This window comes from Apteryx rowi, unplaced genomic scaffold (assembly GCF_003343035.1).
Source record: "Apteryx rowi isolate R43461 unplaced genomic scaffold, aptRow1 scaffold_20, whole genome shotgun sequence".
Lineage (NCBI taxonomy): Eukaryota > Metazoa > Chordata > Aves > Apterygiformes > Apterygidae > Apteryx > Apteryx rowi.
In genome coordinates, this window is record NW_020448308.1 from 4,578,118 (window position 1) to 4,597,670 (window position 19,553).

Genomic DNA, 19,553 nt, shown 5'->3' on the forward strand with positions numbered 1-19,553 from the left:
GATAAACATTTGCTCTTTTTTTCCTTCCTTTTCACCCAACCTTTTGTTGTATTAAATCAAGGTGAGAAGTGCCAAAAGATCATTTATAAAGGAGCACTGGAGGAAATACAGCACAAGAAATCTTCCCATTTTACAGAGCTGGGTGCGTGCACCTTTCCCAGCTGCCGGCTGTTTTAGTGCCTCTGGGATTTTTAAAGCAACCCAAACACAAATCCTTACATCCAGGGCTATCTAAAAATGGTGTCTTCTTGAGGACCTGGAAACCAGTTCGGTGGTGTTTGCTGACCAGCATTTTGTGTGAAACCCCAGGACCTGGGAGGACTGCTGAAGGCACCTCCTGCTCTGTTTGGAACTGCCTGGCGGGGTGAATTTTGGTCGTTGCCAATTATCAGAAGCGAGGTTTTTACCTCATTTTTTTTAAAACTCCCTGAAGTTGCCCTGAGGAGTTCTCTATCTCTAACATGGAATAAATGGGCCTAATTCACATACACGAACACTGTCCTTTTGATGAAAAGCTTACGTGAGATTTCAGTCCCCTGAATCAACTGTTCAGGAGGACACGGCTCGCATGGAAGAGGTGACTGATGGTCACCGCTTGTCGACAGCAGTAGAAGGCTGTGACCTTCTGTCGATTAACCTTTCAAGGTGCGCGCTCGCGTCCTGCTACACAGCGCACGGCACGTAACGGCAGCTTTCCTGCGTATGGCGTGTTGATACCCAGCCTGTGCGCGGAAAGGACTGTGATCTGCTCTCACCTCCCGACTCGCATTAAAATTTGGAGCTGCTTTGTTTTGCTAGCGATTTATCTCGGGTTAATTAACAGGTTTTTAACTAACAAGATGTGAGAAAACCTCTCATTTTTCCTAGTGCAGACAAGGCTTTGTGGCTTAGCTCCTGGGCTGGATGGCAAGGTGTACTTTGGCTGGATGCTTTTTTGTGCAAGTAAAACTTAAGAGTGATTTCCAGATCTGTTTTGAGTGTAAGATCTTTTGGGGACCAGTCCTATAGGAAAAGTAAAAACAGGTTAACTAAATACTGTGCCTTTCTAACTTTTTATCCATGGTGGTTAGTGCTTCCTTTTGAATTCTGTCCTGCTGTGCAATTTTCCAGGCAGGGAAAGAATTTTTCTTGCATTTTTTTACATATTTCTCCGTGGCTTCTAATATGAGCTGCTGTAGCTATTAAAATGATGTTCTCCCTATCCCAGCCTCCAACTCCGAGATTTCTGTGCGACCTCTCCTGTATGACTGTCCCTAATAAATCGCTATCTGTGAGTGTTGTATTATTTCTCCCAATTCTGCCTTTGCGAAAAAATGGGAGACCTTTAAGGGTCAAAATCGCCCTGGCATACTGATGTTTTCAAGTGTGCGGTCACACTTCGATGGCTTGTGGGAATGAGTTGCTTTCCCACTGGGCTCTAGGGCAGGCTCCTGGCACCAAGAGGAAGAGACTGGGTTTCCACCCCTCTGTGGGCTACCTCCAGGAGTAGCTCTGGAACTGCTATTAAATTAGCTAAAATGAAGAACCACCTTTAAAGTTTATCCCAAGGGAGCCTCCTGTAATTGCAAAAATTTCCTCAAAGCCATTCCTGAATAGAGACCAAGTCCTGTTTGGAGGGTAATTATCCAATTAACCTTCTGCAAGGTGATTTTTTCCAGTGCAAGTCTGCTCCTGTCTGTACTTGGAGTTATCATTTTTAGACTTGCAACCGCACGCTTCAAATGCTGCATTTCTGCGCTGCTCTCCCATATCAGTGGGGAGCGCAGGACTGACACCGCTGGAGTTAGTGCCTTGCCCCAGTGAGTGTGGCTGAGGTTGGGAGCGTGGTGGAGGACAACCCCGAATGTTCAGGTGACTCTTAATGATGACATGTATTATTCTTAGTCATAAAATAACCAACCCATATTGGTTACAGTAACTGGTTCAGGACACCCCATGCTGCGTGGAGACACCCCAAGTTAGCTTGGGAGAGCTGGTGCACTTGCATGATATGACGTGGTGCTGTGCAGCCTTCGTCTCCGTGGTGGGCTAGTTGGGCTAGTGCGGCAATGTGTCCAGGCTACTTCGCACAGGTGGTGCTGCTCTGCCGTAGCTACCTCCCTTGCTGAAACTAGCTTGATTGGCCCCAGCTCCAAGGGGCCTGGGTGATGTTTCTCCCATCAGCTCCCTGTGTGAGATCTCAACCCTCTGAAGTCCCAGGTTGGGCAGTGGTCATGGAGCGCTGAGCGCTCATGGGCCAAAGCACCGCTTGGACCTGCAGGGGTGTTTGTTTGTATGAATTCTCCTGACCCCGAGCAGGTTTCACTTCCATCTTATGGCTGTAGGTCTGGAAGGGTTTCTTGAGGTTGGAGCTGTGCTGCTGACATCCCTACAAGACCACTGCGGGAGGTGGTAGGGTGGTTTAATCCTTGTGGCACGTGGCCTAAGTATCTTCTGTTTCCGAGTGGCTGCTGGAATGTGGAAAGCACAGGGGCACACAGCTTAAAGCTCTCCCTGGACCTCTCCAACCTGGCACACCACGCTAGTGTGCAGGCCTCTGCCTCTCCCCAGATGAGGGGTGATATTTTCTAGAGAGTAAAGGGCCCTTAATCAAGTTCTGTAATGCTTTTAGGCACAGTGAGGTGTTTCTCCTCCTTCTCCGAATGTACGCGGCAGAGGTTGGGAGTGCAAGGAGCGGAGGCTTTAGGTGGGCTTCAACTTCAGCATTAGCCTTTATCTCTGCAAAAAGAAAGGCCAGATCCAAAGAGCGGTGGATCTTTGAAGGGATTCACCATCACCTGTGGCCATCCCATCTCCCCAGATCTGGGGTGCGCTTTTGGGGTGTTGTTGGTGCTGGTAGCAGGTTTGGGTGTATTTGCATGGGTGAGGAGCCCAGATGAGCGAGTAGCTAGCTTTGTCTGAGGTCCTTTAGTCGAAGTCAGTGGAAGGAGCATGGGTTACCCTCACCCAACCGCTACCACAAGCAGGGACTCATAATGCAAGGAGCTCATGTGTGCTGCTGAGGTACTTGCCTTAGTTGGGGGGATGCAACAACTCCTGTCTTTAGCCAGGAGGGACTGCTTATGGCTCTCAAGGAGGTCAGAAGGAAAAAGCCAGCGTCTCGGAAGTACTGTACCTAGCGAGTCCCCTAACACAGACCTGTGCTTGGAGAGAGGTCGCTGCAAACAGGATTCAAAACCTTCAGTCCAAAGCTTCCTGAGCTCTGGGCATGATAGATTAGGTCATCTTCACTCCCGCAAAACCCCTGTCACTTATTAACCGCAGCCGCTCACAGGCAGAGCTTAGTGGCCAAATCCAGCAAACAGGCTGAAGTGGTGACTCAGAGCAGAGCTCTGCATTCGTGTTGAGTTGCCTTTTAATAGCCCTTTGCTTGCAGACTATGCTGTGCTCCCCCACGTAAAAACAAGGGGAGAGAGAAATCTAGGAGGCCAAATGGAAATGCTGTTGAGATGGAGGGGAACCGAGTAGAAACAGAGGCCTGAAAAGTGTTTGCATCTGTTCTTTAGAAGTAAGAACGGTATAAAAGAAAAAAGATGAGGGTCTCGTGACGCGTATCATAAATGTGGTCTGCATTTGACGCTGTTGTTCAGGTGGAGTTCTCCCACGCTAAACCGTCTCCTATGTCAAGATGCTGCCTGTTGAAATTAGGAATCACCAGTGGGCAAAAGTGGCAGAAAATGCTCCCACGAAGCTACCAAACTTTTAAAGGAAAGGAACCAAACCTCTGCTGAGGTTCACTGTCTGAGCAGCACTGACCTCAGCTGGGGTTTACAGCAGGGGCTTTATTAATTCAGCTGACAACATTTTTAGAGTTGGGGACTGTTACACCCTGTGCGTGAGCACTTCGATAGCCTAGAATAGCAAGAATGTCTATGCTAAAACCCTTGCTAGAAGGGCCTGAGAAGATGTTAGCATGCAGGTAAGCTGCTCAGGCATCCTGTGATTTCACACACTGGGACAACCTTATTTTTTGCAAAACACACAAAGAAGGAAAATGTTTTTAGGCAATGACCTTGGCAGCAGTTCTTATCCTGGAGGGGAAATTTTACACTTGAGCTGAACTCCTGAAGCTTGCGAGTGGAGTAGAAATCTGCTTTAGACTCGCCCGCTGTATCTTAACACAGCGCGGGCGCAATAAGGCAATGCAGACATCTTTCGTTGCTCCTGACAGCCTCAAGAAAAGCTAGAAACGGCCCATTTGGCGTGCAACTCCATGGGTATAAGGTTATTAACTACCCCAGCTTTTCTCACCATAGATGACTTAAATTTGGGGGGTCTGGGATATGTAACGATATTGGTAATTAATTCAGCAACTTGGGTCTAGAAGTTGCTAAAGTGATTTATATAGGCTCCTTCTCGAGACCAACGAGATATTATTATACTCATTTGACAGATGAGGAAACAGAGGTACAAAGAAGTTAAATGCTTTGCCTGAGGTCCCGGAGCGAGTCAGTTCTTGATGTGGAAATAGGAACAGACATACAACAGCGGCAAAGTCAAGCATATTGCTAGCAAGGTCACGTACACAGGTAGAAATAATAGATATTTGCAAAAATACATGGTTTGCCCGGCTGCTATATCATTAAAAGTTTAAGTCTCGCTAATCTCCAGTGAATGCAGAAAAGGCATTCAATCTAGCATCTCTTTTGTGTGGCATCTCTTTATTTTTAATTTGTTTCGCGGATTCAGTTGTACTTAGCGACGGCGGGGAAATAAACCCATTTGGGACAGACAATTAAACACGGGCACTGGGGCAAGGAAGCTAGAATTATTCAAGGAACAGCTATTGCAGATGCCATCCAGGGGATAGTATTAAGCAAGGTACGCTGCCGTGGGCTAAAATGCCTTTCCCTCTCTATGCGTTTTATTGCGTTTGCGGGAAAGAAATGCAACCTTTATCTGCCCCAGCCATTAGGCAGGCGGTGAAGGGGAGCTGCGAGGGTGTCTCCTGTCTGACTGTGTCTCTGCACGCTGGATGCCCCTCTGCAGGAGGCAGAAATAATGTAATTTCTCCTTCGGCGCTGCACTGCTGTGGCATGAGTTTGGGGACTATTGCGATGAGCGTCTCGCCCTCTCGCTTGCATGCTCTTCCTCGGTGGCCTCCCACCACTGAAAAAGTCTTGAATTAATGATCAGTTAAGGGGTTGCACGGAGCAGAGGACGGATGCGGACGTCCCTCGCCGGGATGCGTGGGGCAGGGCCAGGGTCTCATTGAGCCCTTGGCTGGTTCTGCTTGAGCCAGCCAGGCTCTCTTTTCCCCGTCGAAAGGGTTTTCTTGTTCTGGCGTGATTTTCCCGCGTTCTCCAAAGCCACTCGCTCGGGAAGGTGGTGCATCTTGGTGTTCGCCCCCTATTCAGTGGCCCTCGCCAGGCAAAGGAGCCCCTGCGCCCCGGGGTGCCTGGCTCGTTTGCAGCGAGACGAAGCATTTTTGCTTTGCGGTAGGTAGCTAAGTGGCATTACCGCTTATTGATTAACCATCGGCAGCCCCAGGTTTAACCTGCTTATGACCGGAGGGGTCGTTCTTTAATGCCACGCGTTGCATTTAATTCCCGTGTTACTGCTGTAAACCTGTACGTTACACATCCAGTTCTTTACAGTATGGTCATCGTGCCCCAAATAAAGCACGGAGGCATACGACACTGGCAAGGTGTTTGGGTTTGCAAAGTAGAGCCTTGATTTCACCTGTGGCCAGAAGAAAATTAAGTGCTTTGTCGTAAACAATCTGCACATCTCTCTTGAGCGGCCAGAACAGCCCATACGTAGCGTGCAAAGCGGGCCAGGAGGGCTCCTGAGAGTGGATTACCCCCAGCCGCTGCCTGCAGGGCTGGTAAATACTCTGACTTTTAGAAGCGATTAAAAATGTAATTGAAAGCACGTGGAAACCTGGCCCAAGACTGCCCTGTGAAAATAAAGTGTTCTCCTTAACCCTGATGGAGCTGGAGAACGAATCGAAAGGCCGCCATTTGAAGCCACGTTCTTAACTTAACCAAATTTGGTAATTTACCTGAAATGATGAGTCCATAAACGCGTATGCATGTGTATTGTGAGGCTGATTTTAGCTCTCATAAGCCGGATGTGATCCCTGGGTGGTGAGCAGGGGATCTAGTTGTAAATATGGTGCAAGCTTGGACATGAGATCTGAGTTGATACTTACCCATGTGGTCCAGCTCTCTGCCTTGGTCACTGAATTTAGGCCAAAAAGCTTATAAGGAGATATATGTATACTTGAGTCTCCGGGTGGTTCCTGCTGATGTATCGGTTCCAGTCGGTGACTTCCAGCTGCAATCCAGAGGTGCAGACAGGCAGCAAAAGGAGGAAAATAGTGCATGTTTTTGACCAACCTGATATCTCAAAACAGAAAATCAAATGTTTGAGTTTGGTGCATTAAATTAGGAATGGCAAGTTTGGAAGAGGGACAAATACTGTCTTTGTAGATAGCTAAGAGATCATCCCAGGTAAAGAGTGATGCCATATCTGCTAAAGCTATGGCACTGGGCTGCTGAAAGTAGAGCCGCGCCATGACTGAAGTTTATTAAGAACAACAGCATTTTAATGGAAACTGGACACCCCAGCAATTCTTAAAATATATTCTCAGGCTTCCCACTCTCAGCGGTATGACCGCTAATTATTTTTTTAATATCTTTTTTTTTCTACATATTTTATAACTTGTGCTTTAGTATAAAATTGGAAGCAAAATCCAATTGTGTAGGAAAATTAATTTCCTTGAATTGAAGAGGCAATCTGCTTGAGACTTTTTAATCATTTGGTGGTAACTGCGCGCTAAAGAAAGGAAGACTGTTAAAGTAACTTAATGGACGAGGATAAACGTTTTTCCCTGGATCTTCATCGTCTTTATTTAGAGATTCATGCTGAGGATATTTCACGAAAGCTGCACTTCTTGACCTTTTGTCACTTATTGTATAGAGGAGCCAAGTGAAATAATGACAAGGAACTAACAAGCTGTGGAATTTGGGGTGCAAAACCAATAATTCTGCTAAACATCTCTGGGCATCCTTTCTGCCCAATTCTGCTTTTCCTTTCTCATTAAAGAAAATATAGCTATCGGGATGAAGGCAAATGCGCTGAGCTGAGCTGCGTGATGTTTAAAAACAAACCACGTTAATGCTTTTAATTAAGGAGCAGGGAAACAAGAGGCTTTATCAGCTCTTTGTCTCCAGGCCGTTATTTCATTGTGGATGAGATATCCGTTATTGTAAACCTCCACCTTTTTGAGAGATTTCTGAAAAATTCAAATGGCGTTTTTGTTTAAATTGTTGAGCGCCACATGAGCCCTCATTTATTTAATATGGAGCCGTTGTTACAAAGAAGAATGTGGCACTTCATTTGTATTGCTCGAGGGACCTCGGTTCCGCTCAGGAGCGCTACTTTGCATGCGTAGCGGTGTCATTGGCTGAAAACAGAATGTGCAGCAAAATAAAGAGGAGGAGAACGTGAAGGTGAAGTTGCAAAATCCCCATCAGGCTATTTCCATGAGAATTTCGGAAAGGCTCAGTGAATCGGTGTTGCGTAGAGAGAACACGTTGCAAAAAAAAAGATGAAAAATGCTCTCTCGGGTGGCAGTCTGGGGGAGAAGCGGCCACTTTGGGGAGCTGCTTTGTCTTTTTTAAGAGTTGCACCTTAAGAAGCCACTGATAGCATGGCCATCTGCTGGAACCAGCAGCCTCTTGTTGGATCCAGTTTCCAAGGACTGATATTGGAGCAAATCCTTAAGAAATCAGCCCTGTCGAACACCTTGTTCCAGAATGAGCAAAGCATGCTATCTTCAGGCATTGCAAGGATGTTATTGCCGGCAAAAAGGTTGTATTTTTACTGTAAAATCTCTCTGTGGTGAGTCTTTGGAGCGAGAGCGTGGGCTGACGTTGGGCTCCCGCGGGGTGCCGATCCCAGCCCTGATGTGGGTGCTGAGGGGCTCCCAGGTCAGCAGCCTTGGCTTCTCCGGGGGCGAGTTGCCAGTGATACAACTTGTTCGGTCCGAAATGCGGTTTTAGTTGATTGAAGCTTTTACCTGGAAATTTTTCTGCCTTTAGCTGTTCGCTGGGTGCCTTTAGCAGATCTGCAAATTTTGGCTGGAGAAGCCCAAGGTTGCTGTGCTCCCACACATCTGTTTCCCCATGGAAGAAATGAACTGGGCTTTTCGTCTTCCGCGTAAAAACAAAGCGACTTATCCTTTTATTTAACTCCACACGATAATCTATGATAATGGAGCTATTTGGCATCCCTAACACGGTTGTCATTTCAGAAAGAATTGTTTCTGCTAATGGCAGTTAACTTGCTACAAATAAAGCAATAGAATTGAAATCTTAAGTACTAGAGTGGCAGCAAATCATGAAACATTATAACGCTTGTTGGAACGAAGGCCGAGCTGGCTGTCAGGGAAAAAAATCTGTTGAAGAGAAATTTCTGATGGATTCTAATTCTAACTAATTTAATATGGCAGCAGCATTCAGCCGCTCTAAGAGTCTATTAAAAGTATTAAAATGTCTATAAATAATAATACTTAAGTGGATGGAACTCTTCATGCAGGGAACTCAAGTGTTTCTCAAAGATTAATTTGGTCTCCTATCATCGGAGCCAAGTTGTAAGGCTTTTGCCACGCGTTGTCTCGCTTGAACACCGCGGCTGCTCGGCATGAGTTGGGGTCCCCTAGGTGCTCCTCAGGTAGACATGGGCGCTTTATGCCATACCCAACTTGTGCAGGCTTACGGCAGAGCTTGCTCAAGAAGCCATACTGGCTTGGTCTAGGACCGTGTCTAAAATGCAGTATCCTGGATCTTGTTGCCCTGTTTCTACCTCAAGACCAAATTCCCTCTGGAGAACTTGTGTTTCTGGAGAAATGGAGAGATATTTCCAGATATACGGGCCAGGATACGTGTTAAGCCCTGAAAGCCTGGAGCTGCAGAGGGGAGGGCTGTCCCACCATGCAAGCTGGAACTTCTCCATGCTCAGAGCAACATCACTTCGCTTGGTTGGGGTGGGCAGAAGGGGTCTGAGAAGAGCAGCCTATGGATTAGATGTAAAATGCATACGTTTTCTTCCCTGCTGATCCCTGTAAGTGGATCCTTGGTTTTTTCTTTACCCTTTACAGCATAGATCCAAATGAAAGTAGGTTGAAGGCAAGAATGGTTTTTATCATTCTATTTTATACAGAGAATATCCTGGCGGCTAAACTTCCCACATACTGTAGCCACAATAGATTAGTATATCCCAAAGCAGCACGAGCATAATGATACAGTTTTGTCAAGTGCCATGCTCGGTGGCACAACGTGACTTTGCAGAGAGGACTGCAAATGTTTAACCACTCAAAAAAACAATAACAAAAAACCAACAAAACCCCCCCATGTTCTCAGCTTGTGTGAATCAGAGCAGCGTCCTTGGCTGGGGAGATCCGGTCCAGCCTTCTCAAACGATGGATTTGGTTATTTCATGGTAACAAGGGAGGGACAGTGCATGTGAGAGCTGGGGTGGTTAGTAAACAGCCATCTCTTACCTCCTTGGAATTGCAAAGTTATCGTAATTTAACCCCTGGCATGGTCGTTTTGCTCAATCTTTCTGCTATTTTTGCGATGTTGATATTGGTAGTTGTCCTCTGTTGTTTTCCCTGCCCGGGCGCTTTGTGCTTGGCTGCTCTTCCAGAGGTGGAGATGAATAGGGCTGTTAGCTGGAGGGCAAGAGGTCCCATGGGATCTTTTATCACAGGCTAAGCCAAAGCAACGTGGATACTGGTGCAACGGGGCAAATAACGCAGCAGATGTTTCTACTCTAGAGCTAGAAGAAAGTAATAGAAAGGAAAAATGATTACTATACTTCCTTTGCACGTGAGGAACGGAAACACAAAGAAATTGTGGCCGTAGACACACCAAGATGTTCGTGACAGTGCCAGGAACTGCAAGTTTTTCAATACTTTAATCTGAGGAAAATTCTTTCTCTGGTTTACGCACAGTGCAATGAACTTGAATTTTGGAGAACTGGTAAAATAATGCCATTATTATAATTATAATTACCATTGCACTGGTAAAATAATGTCTCTGAGCTTTCAGAGCTCAGTCACTGCTGTGAAGTCTCTGGGATAACCAGTGGCAGGAAGCGAGTGAAGCCAGCAGGAGTTTTGCAGAAATAAGCCTTTGGTGCATTAAAAATTGGAAAAAGACAGTAATTGCATGCTTCTTTTCTCTTTGTACAGGACACCAGCGATGATCGGTTGCTCGTTTGTGGTGCACAGGAAGTTCTTTGGAGAGATAGGTCTTCTCGATCCTGGGATGGACGTGTACGGAGGAGAGAACATAGAGCTGGGTATCAAGGTTTGTGACACATCTGCAGGAAAGATTGCACCTTAGAGTATTTAAGAAACCCAAAGCCACACTTTAACAAGTTAATATAGACAGTTACCGGAACGCTTCATGAGAACTGAGGATTGATTTTGTTTTATAACGTTTTAATTACAGGATTGGGGGGCAGGTGACTTGTTTTTAGGGGTGAATGCACTTTTTTCTTTCTTGGATGCTCCTCCGTCTAACTTGATGCAAAGAGCTACTGAGATCAAATGGCGTGCCAACATAAATGGGTCCTGGTCAAGTTGTGACACTAGTTGCTGTAAGTTGTAGGTATCTTAAATATCAGAACAAATATTTTGTGCTCTTTCTCTCATGTGGACGCCCTCAGGGAGGCTGGTGGGACTCTTGTGAATACCTCAAGAAGACATGAAGGCTGAAAATATTTTACAGGCATTAAGCAGCTGCAAATGAAATGCGTTCATAAACAGGCAAAACCTACTTCGATAAGTGAAACATTAATAGCCGCGTTTTCAGCCCTGCCTTGATAAATCCGCACAGACATGCCTAGTTATAGAGTCTGCTGTGACAACATCACTCGATTACTCTACACGATATTAGATGTGGTTTAGCGATTCAAGTGTTTACATACAGTCAAGTGATTCCTAAAAATGAAGTCAATGTTCAGAAGCAACACGGGATGGTAAAGTCAGTGGAGATTCTCCCAGGCATGTTTTAGAATAAAGCACTTGCACGTTAACAAGCTGATAGGGAGAGACTTGAGACTTTTAACGGGAAAATTGAATTGACTGTGCCGTTGTAAAAATGAAAAATCATTGTTTAGTTCATAGATTTACCAGAGGATATTTGCGTTGCTGGCAAATCAAAAGAAACTTAAGAAATCCATTGTTGTTGGCTACAGGGAGCGATAATCTCGTTCAAACAAGGGAATAGAAATTAAAGGCTTTAAATATGCCGCATCGCTCTTCTCCGTATGAAGTAATTATTGCACATCATCCTGCAACTGGCTTCCTGGGCCTAGAGAGATCTGACTCCAAACTGAGCTTCTCTTGTGAATATCCAAATTTGTTTGTTTATAGGTTTTTTTTTTTTAAGGTTATCATTGTAGAACTATTCTTCTCACAATTAATAATTCAACGCATCTGTTAGGTTTTTGGGGGATTTCATGGAAGACTGGCTTCTTAACTAGAAAAATAAGATGGATGTCTCGGGGACAAATGATGAGCCTGTGTCCTGTTCTTTTTCATGCGCTGCAATTTTTGGAAAGACTAGCTGATAAACATCTTCTTGGGAAAAAAAAAATCCCTCTCTTTCCCCAGTGGGGCTCTCAGACTTGCCTTTCCGATCCATGTGTTCCCCTGCTGTTCGCCCGCTCGTATGCTCTGTGTTCTGGCCATCCCTTTAGAATTATTTTTGGTTTGGATAGCCAAAATATTTAGGTAATCCACCCTGTGCGACTGCTTAGAAAGCCCATTTTTTCAAAGAGTCCTGAGCACCGTGCTCTAAAAACTGGTCTCAGGGCAGGTGTCCATTGGGGCAACCAAGACCTCATGACAAATCAGTCCCATGTGATATATGCCGGCCTTTGTGTTTGGATGCCGGGTAATTGATAGAGAGAAAATTCACGTAAATGATGTTGCTGACCCCGTTCCTTCAGCACTGTCAGAAATTACGCCCCCTCTTGCCAGATATTTGAGCTCCCCTTTGCAGAAAGATTTCCGTTATAAATAGTTTATACAAGGCTGACCATGGGATGCGTAAGGAAATGGTCACTATAGATTTCAGGTCTCGGAGAGATGTATCTGTTTTTAATAATCCTGATCTACAAACAATCTGTTATAGCTGGGATCTATAATAGGCGTATCGCGCTGTCGGTAACGTAAGACTTTTTTAATAATCTTTTAAAGATTCAATCTTAATATAAAATATTGAGGCTTTGTGTGTTGTTTTTTTTTTCCTCCTCCTTTTGGCTGTTTAATAACCGGCTGTAGTCAGCACAGTATTTCTGTGGTTCCTTTTTGACCGTTTCAGTGAGTCTTGGATGACAAATATACAAAAGGAATTTATTTTCCTTTCGGTGACGATGCAAATTCCATCTTGTTTCTGAGAATCTTGCGGCGTTTTTTAAATGTAATATTCTTGTATTAGCGAAAACGCTCAAAGAACAAAAATGAGATCGTAGACTCGCTGAGGCTATGCGGAGATAGATAAATTAGTGTTTCAAGCAAAACCACAAGCTAACTATGATATGCTAAAATCAAATGGAAGGAACCTGAAAAACAAAATGAAATAAATAATTGAGGGGGATGTGCTGTCCTAATGTGCAAAGGTCAAGGTCCAAGCGTCTGGTTTTATTAATACCCTTGCGCATATTTATATATTGTATATATATGTGGTGAAATATAAGGGCTGCTGCTTTCTTTCCTGAATTGCCGATTTCAGTTCGCTAAATGAGAGCATTTCTGCATGAGTCACTTAATAAATAAATAAATAAAAACCAGTTGCTTGCATTCACAAAGTTAGCTCTAGGGTTGCTGCTATCCCTTATGGGCTAGGAAACATCCTCAGCTTGCTCAAATAATAATAATAAAGCCATTAAGCATTTTGCTGCCCAAGGCAAATTCTTGTTCTGCTTGCGGGGTAACTTTGGCCCTGACAAGAGGAACATGTTGTTCTCTGTATTGCTGTATTTATTTTTATTTATTTATTTATTTTTATATCTCGCCAGAGGGTCTCCAGAAGGTTGTGCTTATTCCCTCTTCTTGTCCCTGATGTCCACTGCTTCGCTTCCTGAGGCAGAATGAAGTCTAATTCCCATTTTCTTGACAGCAAGCACAGAAGTGTTTGCTAAGCGAGGGAGTTTAAGCTAATATTTCAACTGAGAGGTTTTCAACAGATTTTTTTTAAGTCTGCCTTGCAATCAAATGACAGCAGCGCTGGGTCTTTCTTACTGAGTTGACAGCCACAGGGACCAAGCATTTGATCGTCCTTCTTTCTGCAGCAGGCTGTCAAAAATCTCATCCTTCCGCTGAAAGACAACAGCCCAGCCGTTAATTAGGCAAAGCTGATGGAGCTGCTATAGCCGGGTTATATAGCAGCCACATCTGTTAGTGTTTTCGCAGTGGCATTGGCTTTTAATTCTGTGAACCTTTTAATTTCGCTCTGGCGAGGACCTGGCTTGGGGAACGTGGTCTCCCAATTACGGTGAAGGAAGATTTAACTTTTATTCTCTGGTATCAAGCGTGAGTAGCTTTCACGCGGTCTCACCAAGGAATAAAAACACATGCGTCTCTTGGGAACGTTGACACAGCCCTGGTGGCTTATTTGTCATCAGTCTTGCTGTAAAAATGCAGAAGGCAAGTATTGCCCCCCGCCTGCTTTGGGCTCCCGTCACCCCCCGGGGAACGTGTGGACGTTGGGGACCACCACCTAACCCAGGGGACACTCTCCAGGCCAAGCTCCCGCCGTTGCTCTCCTAGAAATAATATCCTGGTCTCTCATTTTTTTCCCTTTTGTTTTTTGTTTTGTGTTTTTTGGGGGGGAGGGAAAGGGGGGAACTGATTTAATGAACCCAGTGCCCAGTTCCTGTGGCTTGAAGTGTGTTGACACTTCTCTGGGTTCCCACCAACTTTGCTTCTGCATTTTGGCGCAGAAGCTCCTCTTGCCACCTCTATTCCCTTCATTGAAAATTTCTGTTTTATTTCAAGGAAAACTGTTTGTGGACATGGCTTTTGGTGAGACTGGCGAGAAGTCTGTTTGCTTGTGCTGTGCCTCTCACTTTTTTATCCGGATGGAGGGTTTCATGGATTTTCACGGTTAGTCACAGGCATTTACTAAGATGTTCCATAAACTCGTGCAGTGTCTATTTGAATAAAGATACAAAGGGCTATTCCGTGACTGTTGCCATGATTTCAAAGTCTGGGATAGGTTGTAAGCCTGGGGTAGGTTGTTTTCAGAGTATTTGGTCATGCATCGCTAATTAAACGCATTTGAGCTGTCTTTTAGAGATTAATTTGATCAATAAGGATATTATCGCTCCTTTGATGGTATCATTTGTACAAATCGTCACTTGAAGAAAGCAATTAACTGAGAATCCTTATTAGCTGATCCATCCCACACCTTATTTGTGTAGTAAGAATCGATCATCAAATTCATTAAGAAAAGCACAGTTCAGGGATCCCTTTGAGGTTTAATGACTGACTTGAGCTATGTTTTACTATGAATTTTAAATTGTCTGAAGTTTGGGTTGGGTCTTCTAAAACTCTTTCTGGAGGGGGAAAGAACAGCGTGTCCTGTTGTATTCCCAGATTGTGGTTTCCAGATTTGTCATTGAGCTTTAACAGGCCAATTTGAGCTTTGTGCCATCCAGCCAGCCGTTGCATGCCCGGAGCGGGCGGAGTTGCATCCGTGCAGGTAGTTATAAGGGTTGAGGAGCTGGAGCTTTGAGAAGCTGCTCTATACTAGCAAATGGGTTCAATGAGGGCATGGAACATATTGTTGTCGGCGAAGATTTTTTTAATAATCAGGCTCTTACCCTGCAGCTGCTTATGCACATTAGTAACCTTGCTACGCTGGCACTGACCCTCTCGCAGAGGTACTGTGCCTCTGTACCCTTTAGTCTTTCACAAGCCCTTAAAACGGATAAAATAGCATTTTAATGGTACAGGTCTCTTGTGTGCGTTTCATCCGTGAAGAAGCCCGGTTTTGTTTATATGAGTATGATTATTCATGTGCTGCAATGTTGAGAGGGTCAGGACCTCAGACACAAAAAAAGGAAAAAGCTGTTGAATAGGTATATTTTGATTCCACATAAGAGCTTGTCTCTTTCTGTATTCTGAAAATCAAATCTTTCGCTTTTCCCGCATACATTTTCCGTAAAATTATGGTTATATTCTTTTTGTTAAGAAGAACGCAGGCGGGATTTTTGGACGCGGGCAGCCCTTTCAGCATCCCTTCTTCCCTCAGTCTGGGGGAGGTAGGCGAGAGAAGGGTCTCAACCTGCTTCCAACCCTGCAGACAGTAGAGAGCCAGAGAATCCCACCGCGAGGTGGTGTGTGTGGAAGCCGAGGAAGGATGTCAGGGCAGGGCTGTGAGTCACAAGAAACTGGTATTTGATTTTTTTTCTTCTTTTTTAAATCTTTTTTTTTTAATATTCTAGCACAGGCTCAGGTGGATACTCCTAGTCTTTCTATGACCTTGTCCACGTCTATAAATTGGAGAGTGTTAGATGTGAATATAATGGGGGGCCACGTAAATGCTATTGCTCGATAGGTATTTTGCTAGGTTTTTAGTTGAATGAACCTAAAATCTAAATGGTTCTACCTGTCATCGCAATGTAAAAATATCCCTGCTTAGGGTGGGAGTTATTTTTACAGCGCTACCCAAACGCACAGACACCTAATATTAAGTGTCACGTTTTGACTTTGTGATGCATGTTACCTGCTGTCATTCAAAACCTGGTTTGCTGGGGCTTCGCATTTGATTATCTAGAAGTCTCTCTCTCTTCCCGTTCTTCTGATTAATGTTTTAAAAGTCTGGGTGCAGACAGAGATAATGGATGGTAGACAGTACCTGAAATTCTTTTTTAACCGCCCTGTCCGTCAGCACATGGGTGTGAATTACAGTGTTTCTCCTGCGACTGTCATGTCTGCTGATTTTTACAAGACATTCTGCAATGCGTGTATCCGCTGAGGCATGTAGGATGCCGTGCTAAGTGGGAGACTGGGAGATCTGTAATGATACATTGTTACATTTTTTATCGCGCTGAAAAATAGGAAGCCGAAAAGCATATAATTTATTCATAAGGCTTTATTAGGCTTGTGAGGGTTCACTGAGACACGGTGGTTAGGGTTGAATCACGTTTCCCATGACGTACAGTTTTTTCCCCAGCTGCACCTAGCTTTGCTGAAACAGAATTAGTCATTAAATTCCACATGCGGCATCTTACAGGATTTTTGGAAAGCGGGGGGACAGATCAGCCAAAACTGCCGAGAGAAGGACTTTGAGGAGGACAGACAGGATTTGATGTAAGATGTTCCCCAAGCTTTGTTTTGTGGTTGGTTGAAGGTGGTGAGGACACGTCAGCTGGCACACTTTTCTAGCTGATAGAAGAGGAAACTTTGACTGGTGGAAGGTTTGGGGGTAAAATTTTGAGATCTTACTTGCTTGCTCAGGGAGAGTGTACTGTTCAAATAGCCATTCATGAAATTTCTGAGAATTTATACTGAGGAATGTTGAACTTCATCTGCATTCGAATGACGTTGTGATGCAGGAGAAGGCAACCCTTAACACCAGAGGTGCGGGATGCTTGAGTTGAGCTCTTGGCTGTAGAGGGTAAGAAGCTCTGGAATTAGAGCAAGACCCAGTTTTAAAAGCCAGGGACTGAGCCTTGGTAAAAGGGTTGATGGGGGTTGGAAGTACCTCAGCCAGGTGAAGAAGTTTTGTCTGGTGGAGATAGGGGTTATAGCTCTCCCAGTCTGCTCAGCGAGAAGAAGCTGTGGGGACAGGTTATGTCTCCTTCCTTGGTTTCCAGGCACAGGAAGGTCCATCTGGAGCTCAGCAGAGCCACAGAAGCGGTGGATGTGATGCAGGTCATCACACATCTACACATGGCTTGCCAAGACCCCAGGGACTTGGACAATATAGGAAACATTTAAAAAAGAAACACAACCCCCTGCCCTCAACCACCAACAATATAAACTTGAGACCAGCTTTTAAAAAGTGTTTTATCAGTCAGGCACTGAAATCCACTTAGAAATTGGGGCTTAAGGCTCTTTCCAAATAAAAATCGAGTTAACTTGGAACAAAGTAAGAGACAGAGTAGGGCTGACCTTGAAAAAGGTCTTAGAAATACAGCTTTAGAAAGAGTGATGCACCAGTAATACCTGTACTTTGTGTATGGCCACGGTCTCTTTGTATGTACCTGTATCCCTGCTATAGAAGTTTATTTTGCTCTTCAGAGCGCTCGTTGTGTGGTTGGGAGAAATATTTCCACCACTGAACAATATCCAATCACCGAGTGCATTTATTTTAACAGCAGAAATCAGTGCAAGTATGAATCCTGACCCTCTGCTTGGCGTTTGAGTTGTCAGCTCAATATTTACTAGAGGTGCTTGAAGATGTTTTATAAGACGCTCCAGCGTAGTTTCCCAAAATGATAAAATGCTTTTCATCAAGCCCATCTCCATGGAAATGGAGCTGTATTTTGATTATTTTTCTAAACGGGCTATAACCTGCTGCACTGGGAGGCAGATACACGCTCTGCTATTACCGCCGCAGTGCCGGGGCGGTTTATAGCTCTCCCTCCTCGGGAAAGGAAATTGCAAGCGGGCAGCCGCGCAGCTCCCGTCTCTCTCTTTCCTCTTGATAGAAAATGATTTGTCATCCCTGCCTGTTATCCGCTGACAAATGTGGGAAGGTAGAGGTGGGGGAAGGGACTGCTATTTTCACCCCGGTTGATGCTAGCGTTTTTACTGACAAGTTTATTTTTAGGCAGGAAAGACACTGATCATCTTTGCTGGGCAAGATGATAGCTCTTCCAGCACAGTAGGTCATAAGTTGTGGTTGAGAGTCACTGGGGGTTGAAGAAATCCATTTGGAGGCTCAGCCGTGCCTCATTTCCACTTGAGCTGCTGGCAGGTGTCTGCCTTTTAACTGATTTTTGCAGGGGATCAGTGTGTGCCTAGGGCAAGTGGTAGTTAGGGATCTGCCAAACGTTTGTTTAACATGCTGGACCTGAGTCGGGGCTTGCTTCCACCACAGTCCTCCTGGGCTCAGGGCCTGGGTGAGGAAAGCCAGCTGTTGCGGATGGTCCAGATGTGCGGAGGAGCCACAAAGTCTCCTTGGCTAAAGGGCTATGTAGAGCAAGAGCCTGAGGAGCAGGAAGCCCCAGCTAGCGTGGGAGCACAGCTAGGGCCAGGGACAGTGCATCCTCCAGCAGGCTCCTCTAGCAAATCTCCTGTAAAGCCCCGGACCAGGAAACAAAGCTCTTTGAAGAAAACTTGAGGTCTCTCCTTCTTCAGTTTCACCAAGGCTCAGCAAAATGTGGTTGACTTAGGCTTTGTACCAATGGATTTCAAAATGGAGCTAAAACCTCAGAGAGATTCTGAAGCATCATTTTTGGCCTCACTCTGTTCCCATTGAATGGAGCCATTCCCATGTTGCAATTTCCACTGTGTTTACTGAAATAGGATTTGGGCTGCGCTGACATTGTCCGGTGAGATTGCTCCAGGGGCTTCTCTAGTGAGGGTGCTCACACCCCTACCCACATCCAGGCTGTGGGCATCAGGGGCACGTCCAGGATCCCCAAGATACGTTGGTTTTGGGGTAACGTGCTTTTGTTCTTGGGCATGACACCCATCCCATAAGCCCTTAAAGCTCTCCTAGGCTTTCAGCTCTCACTCCTCCGTGGAGAAAGAGGTGGCAGGGAGGGAACTGGAACCTCTGAATTTTCACTCTTTCCTGCTTGTTGCTCATGGACTTGAGCGCGTCCGTACCTGGCCATGTTCCCTGAACACTTTGTATGGGAATGCTTAAGTCCCCCTGGTCGTGGAACTGGGAAAGGGGCTGAGTGTGCCCATGGACACCATCCATGCTATGTGTAATGGCCATTGGGATAAACAGTGCAGGTATGTGGCACCACATGATCTGTCTGATTAGACATTTCTGCCATTCTGGGCTCTAATAAAGATGTTTGCTTGGCAGATTTTGGGTGGTTTGGATGTCACCCGTCTTGGTTTTGCACAGGTATAAATTCCTTAACTCCTCTTAAAAATCAGTGATGGGTATGAGCACCTGAAAAAGGAATCCCCTCTTCTTTCAACCAACACACTCCTCTCTGTATTGCAGGGTATGTTAGCTTGCTTTTTTATTAGCCCTCCGGGCCCTGCTGAGTCAAAGCAGCCCTGGGACATCCCTTCCAGTCCACCTATTGCCTCTGGAATAGTCACTTTTCCAGCACCGAACGCTCATTAGTTTGGGGCGTGATGCGTGAGCCAGAGCAATCTCTGTTCTCCAAGTGCCTGGTGGTTGCAATTTGGTCAGGAACTGCTGAGATGCAGTCAAGCTACGTCCTCTGAATGCCATTTTTTATAGCATTGCTCTCTGGAGCACAACCGTCCTTTAAAGTATCTCTAGGAGCTTGAAACAATAACTCTGAAATCTGTTTCCTCCTCTCGCTCCTCGCTGTGCAAGATGAGCAGCAGCTCATTTACTCTGTTCGTGTACCTAGGATGTCTGGGGTAT

General features: G+C 45.3%; 1 protein-coding gene across 1 annotated transcript in view; it reads left to right on the forward strand.

Annotated features, from left to right (window-relative positions):
* Positions 1–19,553, forward strand: part of GALNT17 (polypeptide N-acetylgalactosaminyltransferase 17) — a 210,379-nt gene that overhangs the window by 126,024 nt on the left and 64,802 nt on the right. Inside the window, exon 6 of the mRNA XM_026063703.1 lies at positions 10,202–10,319. Coding sequence (XP_025919488.1) covers positions 10,202–10,319 — 118 coding nt within the window. The remainder of the gene's footprint in view (positions 1–10,201; positions 10,320–19,553) is intronic.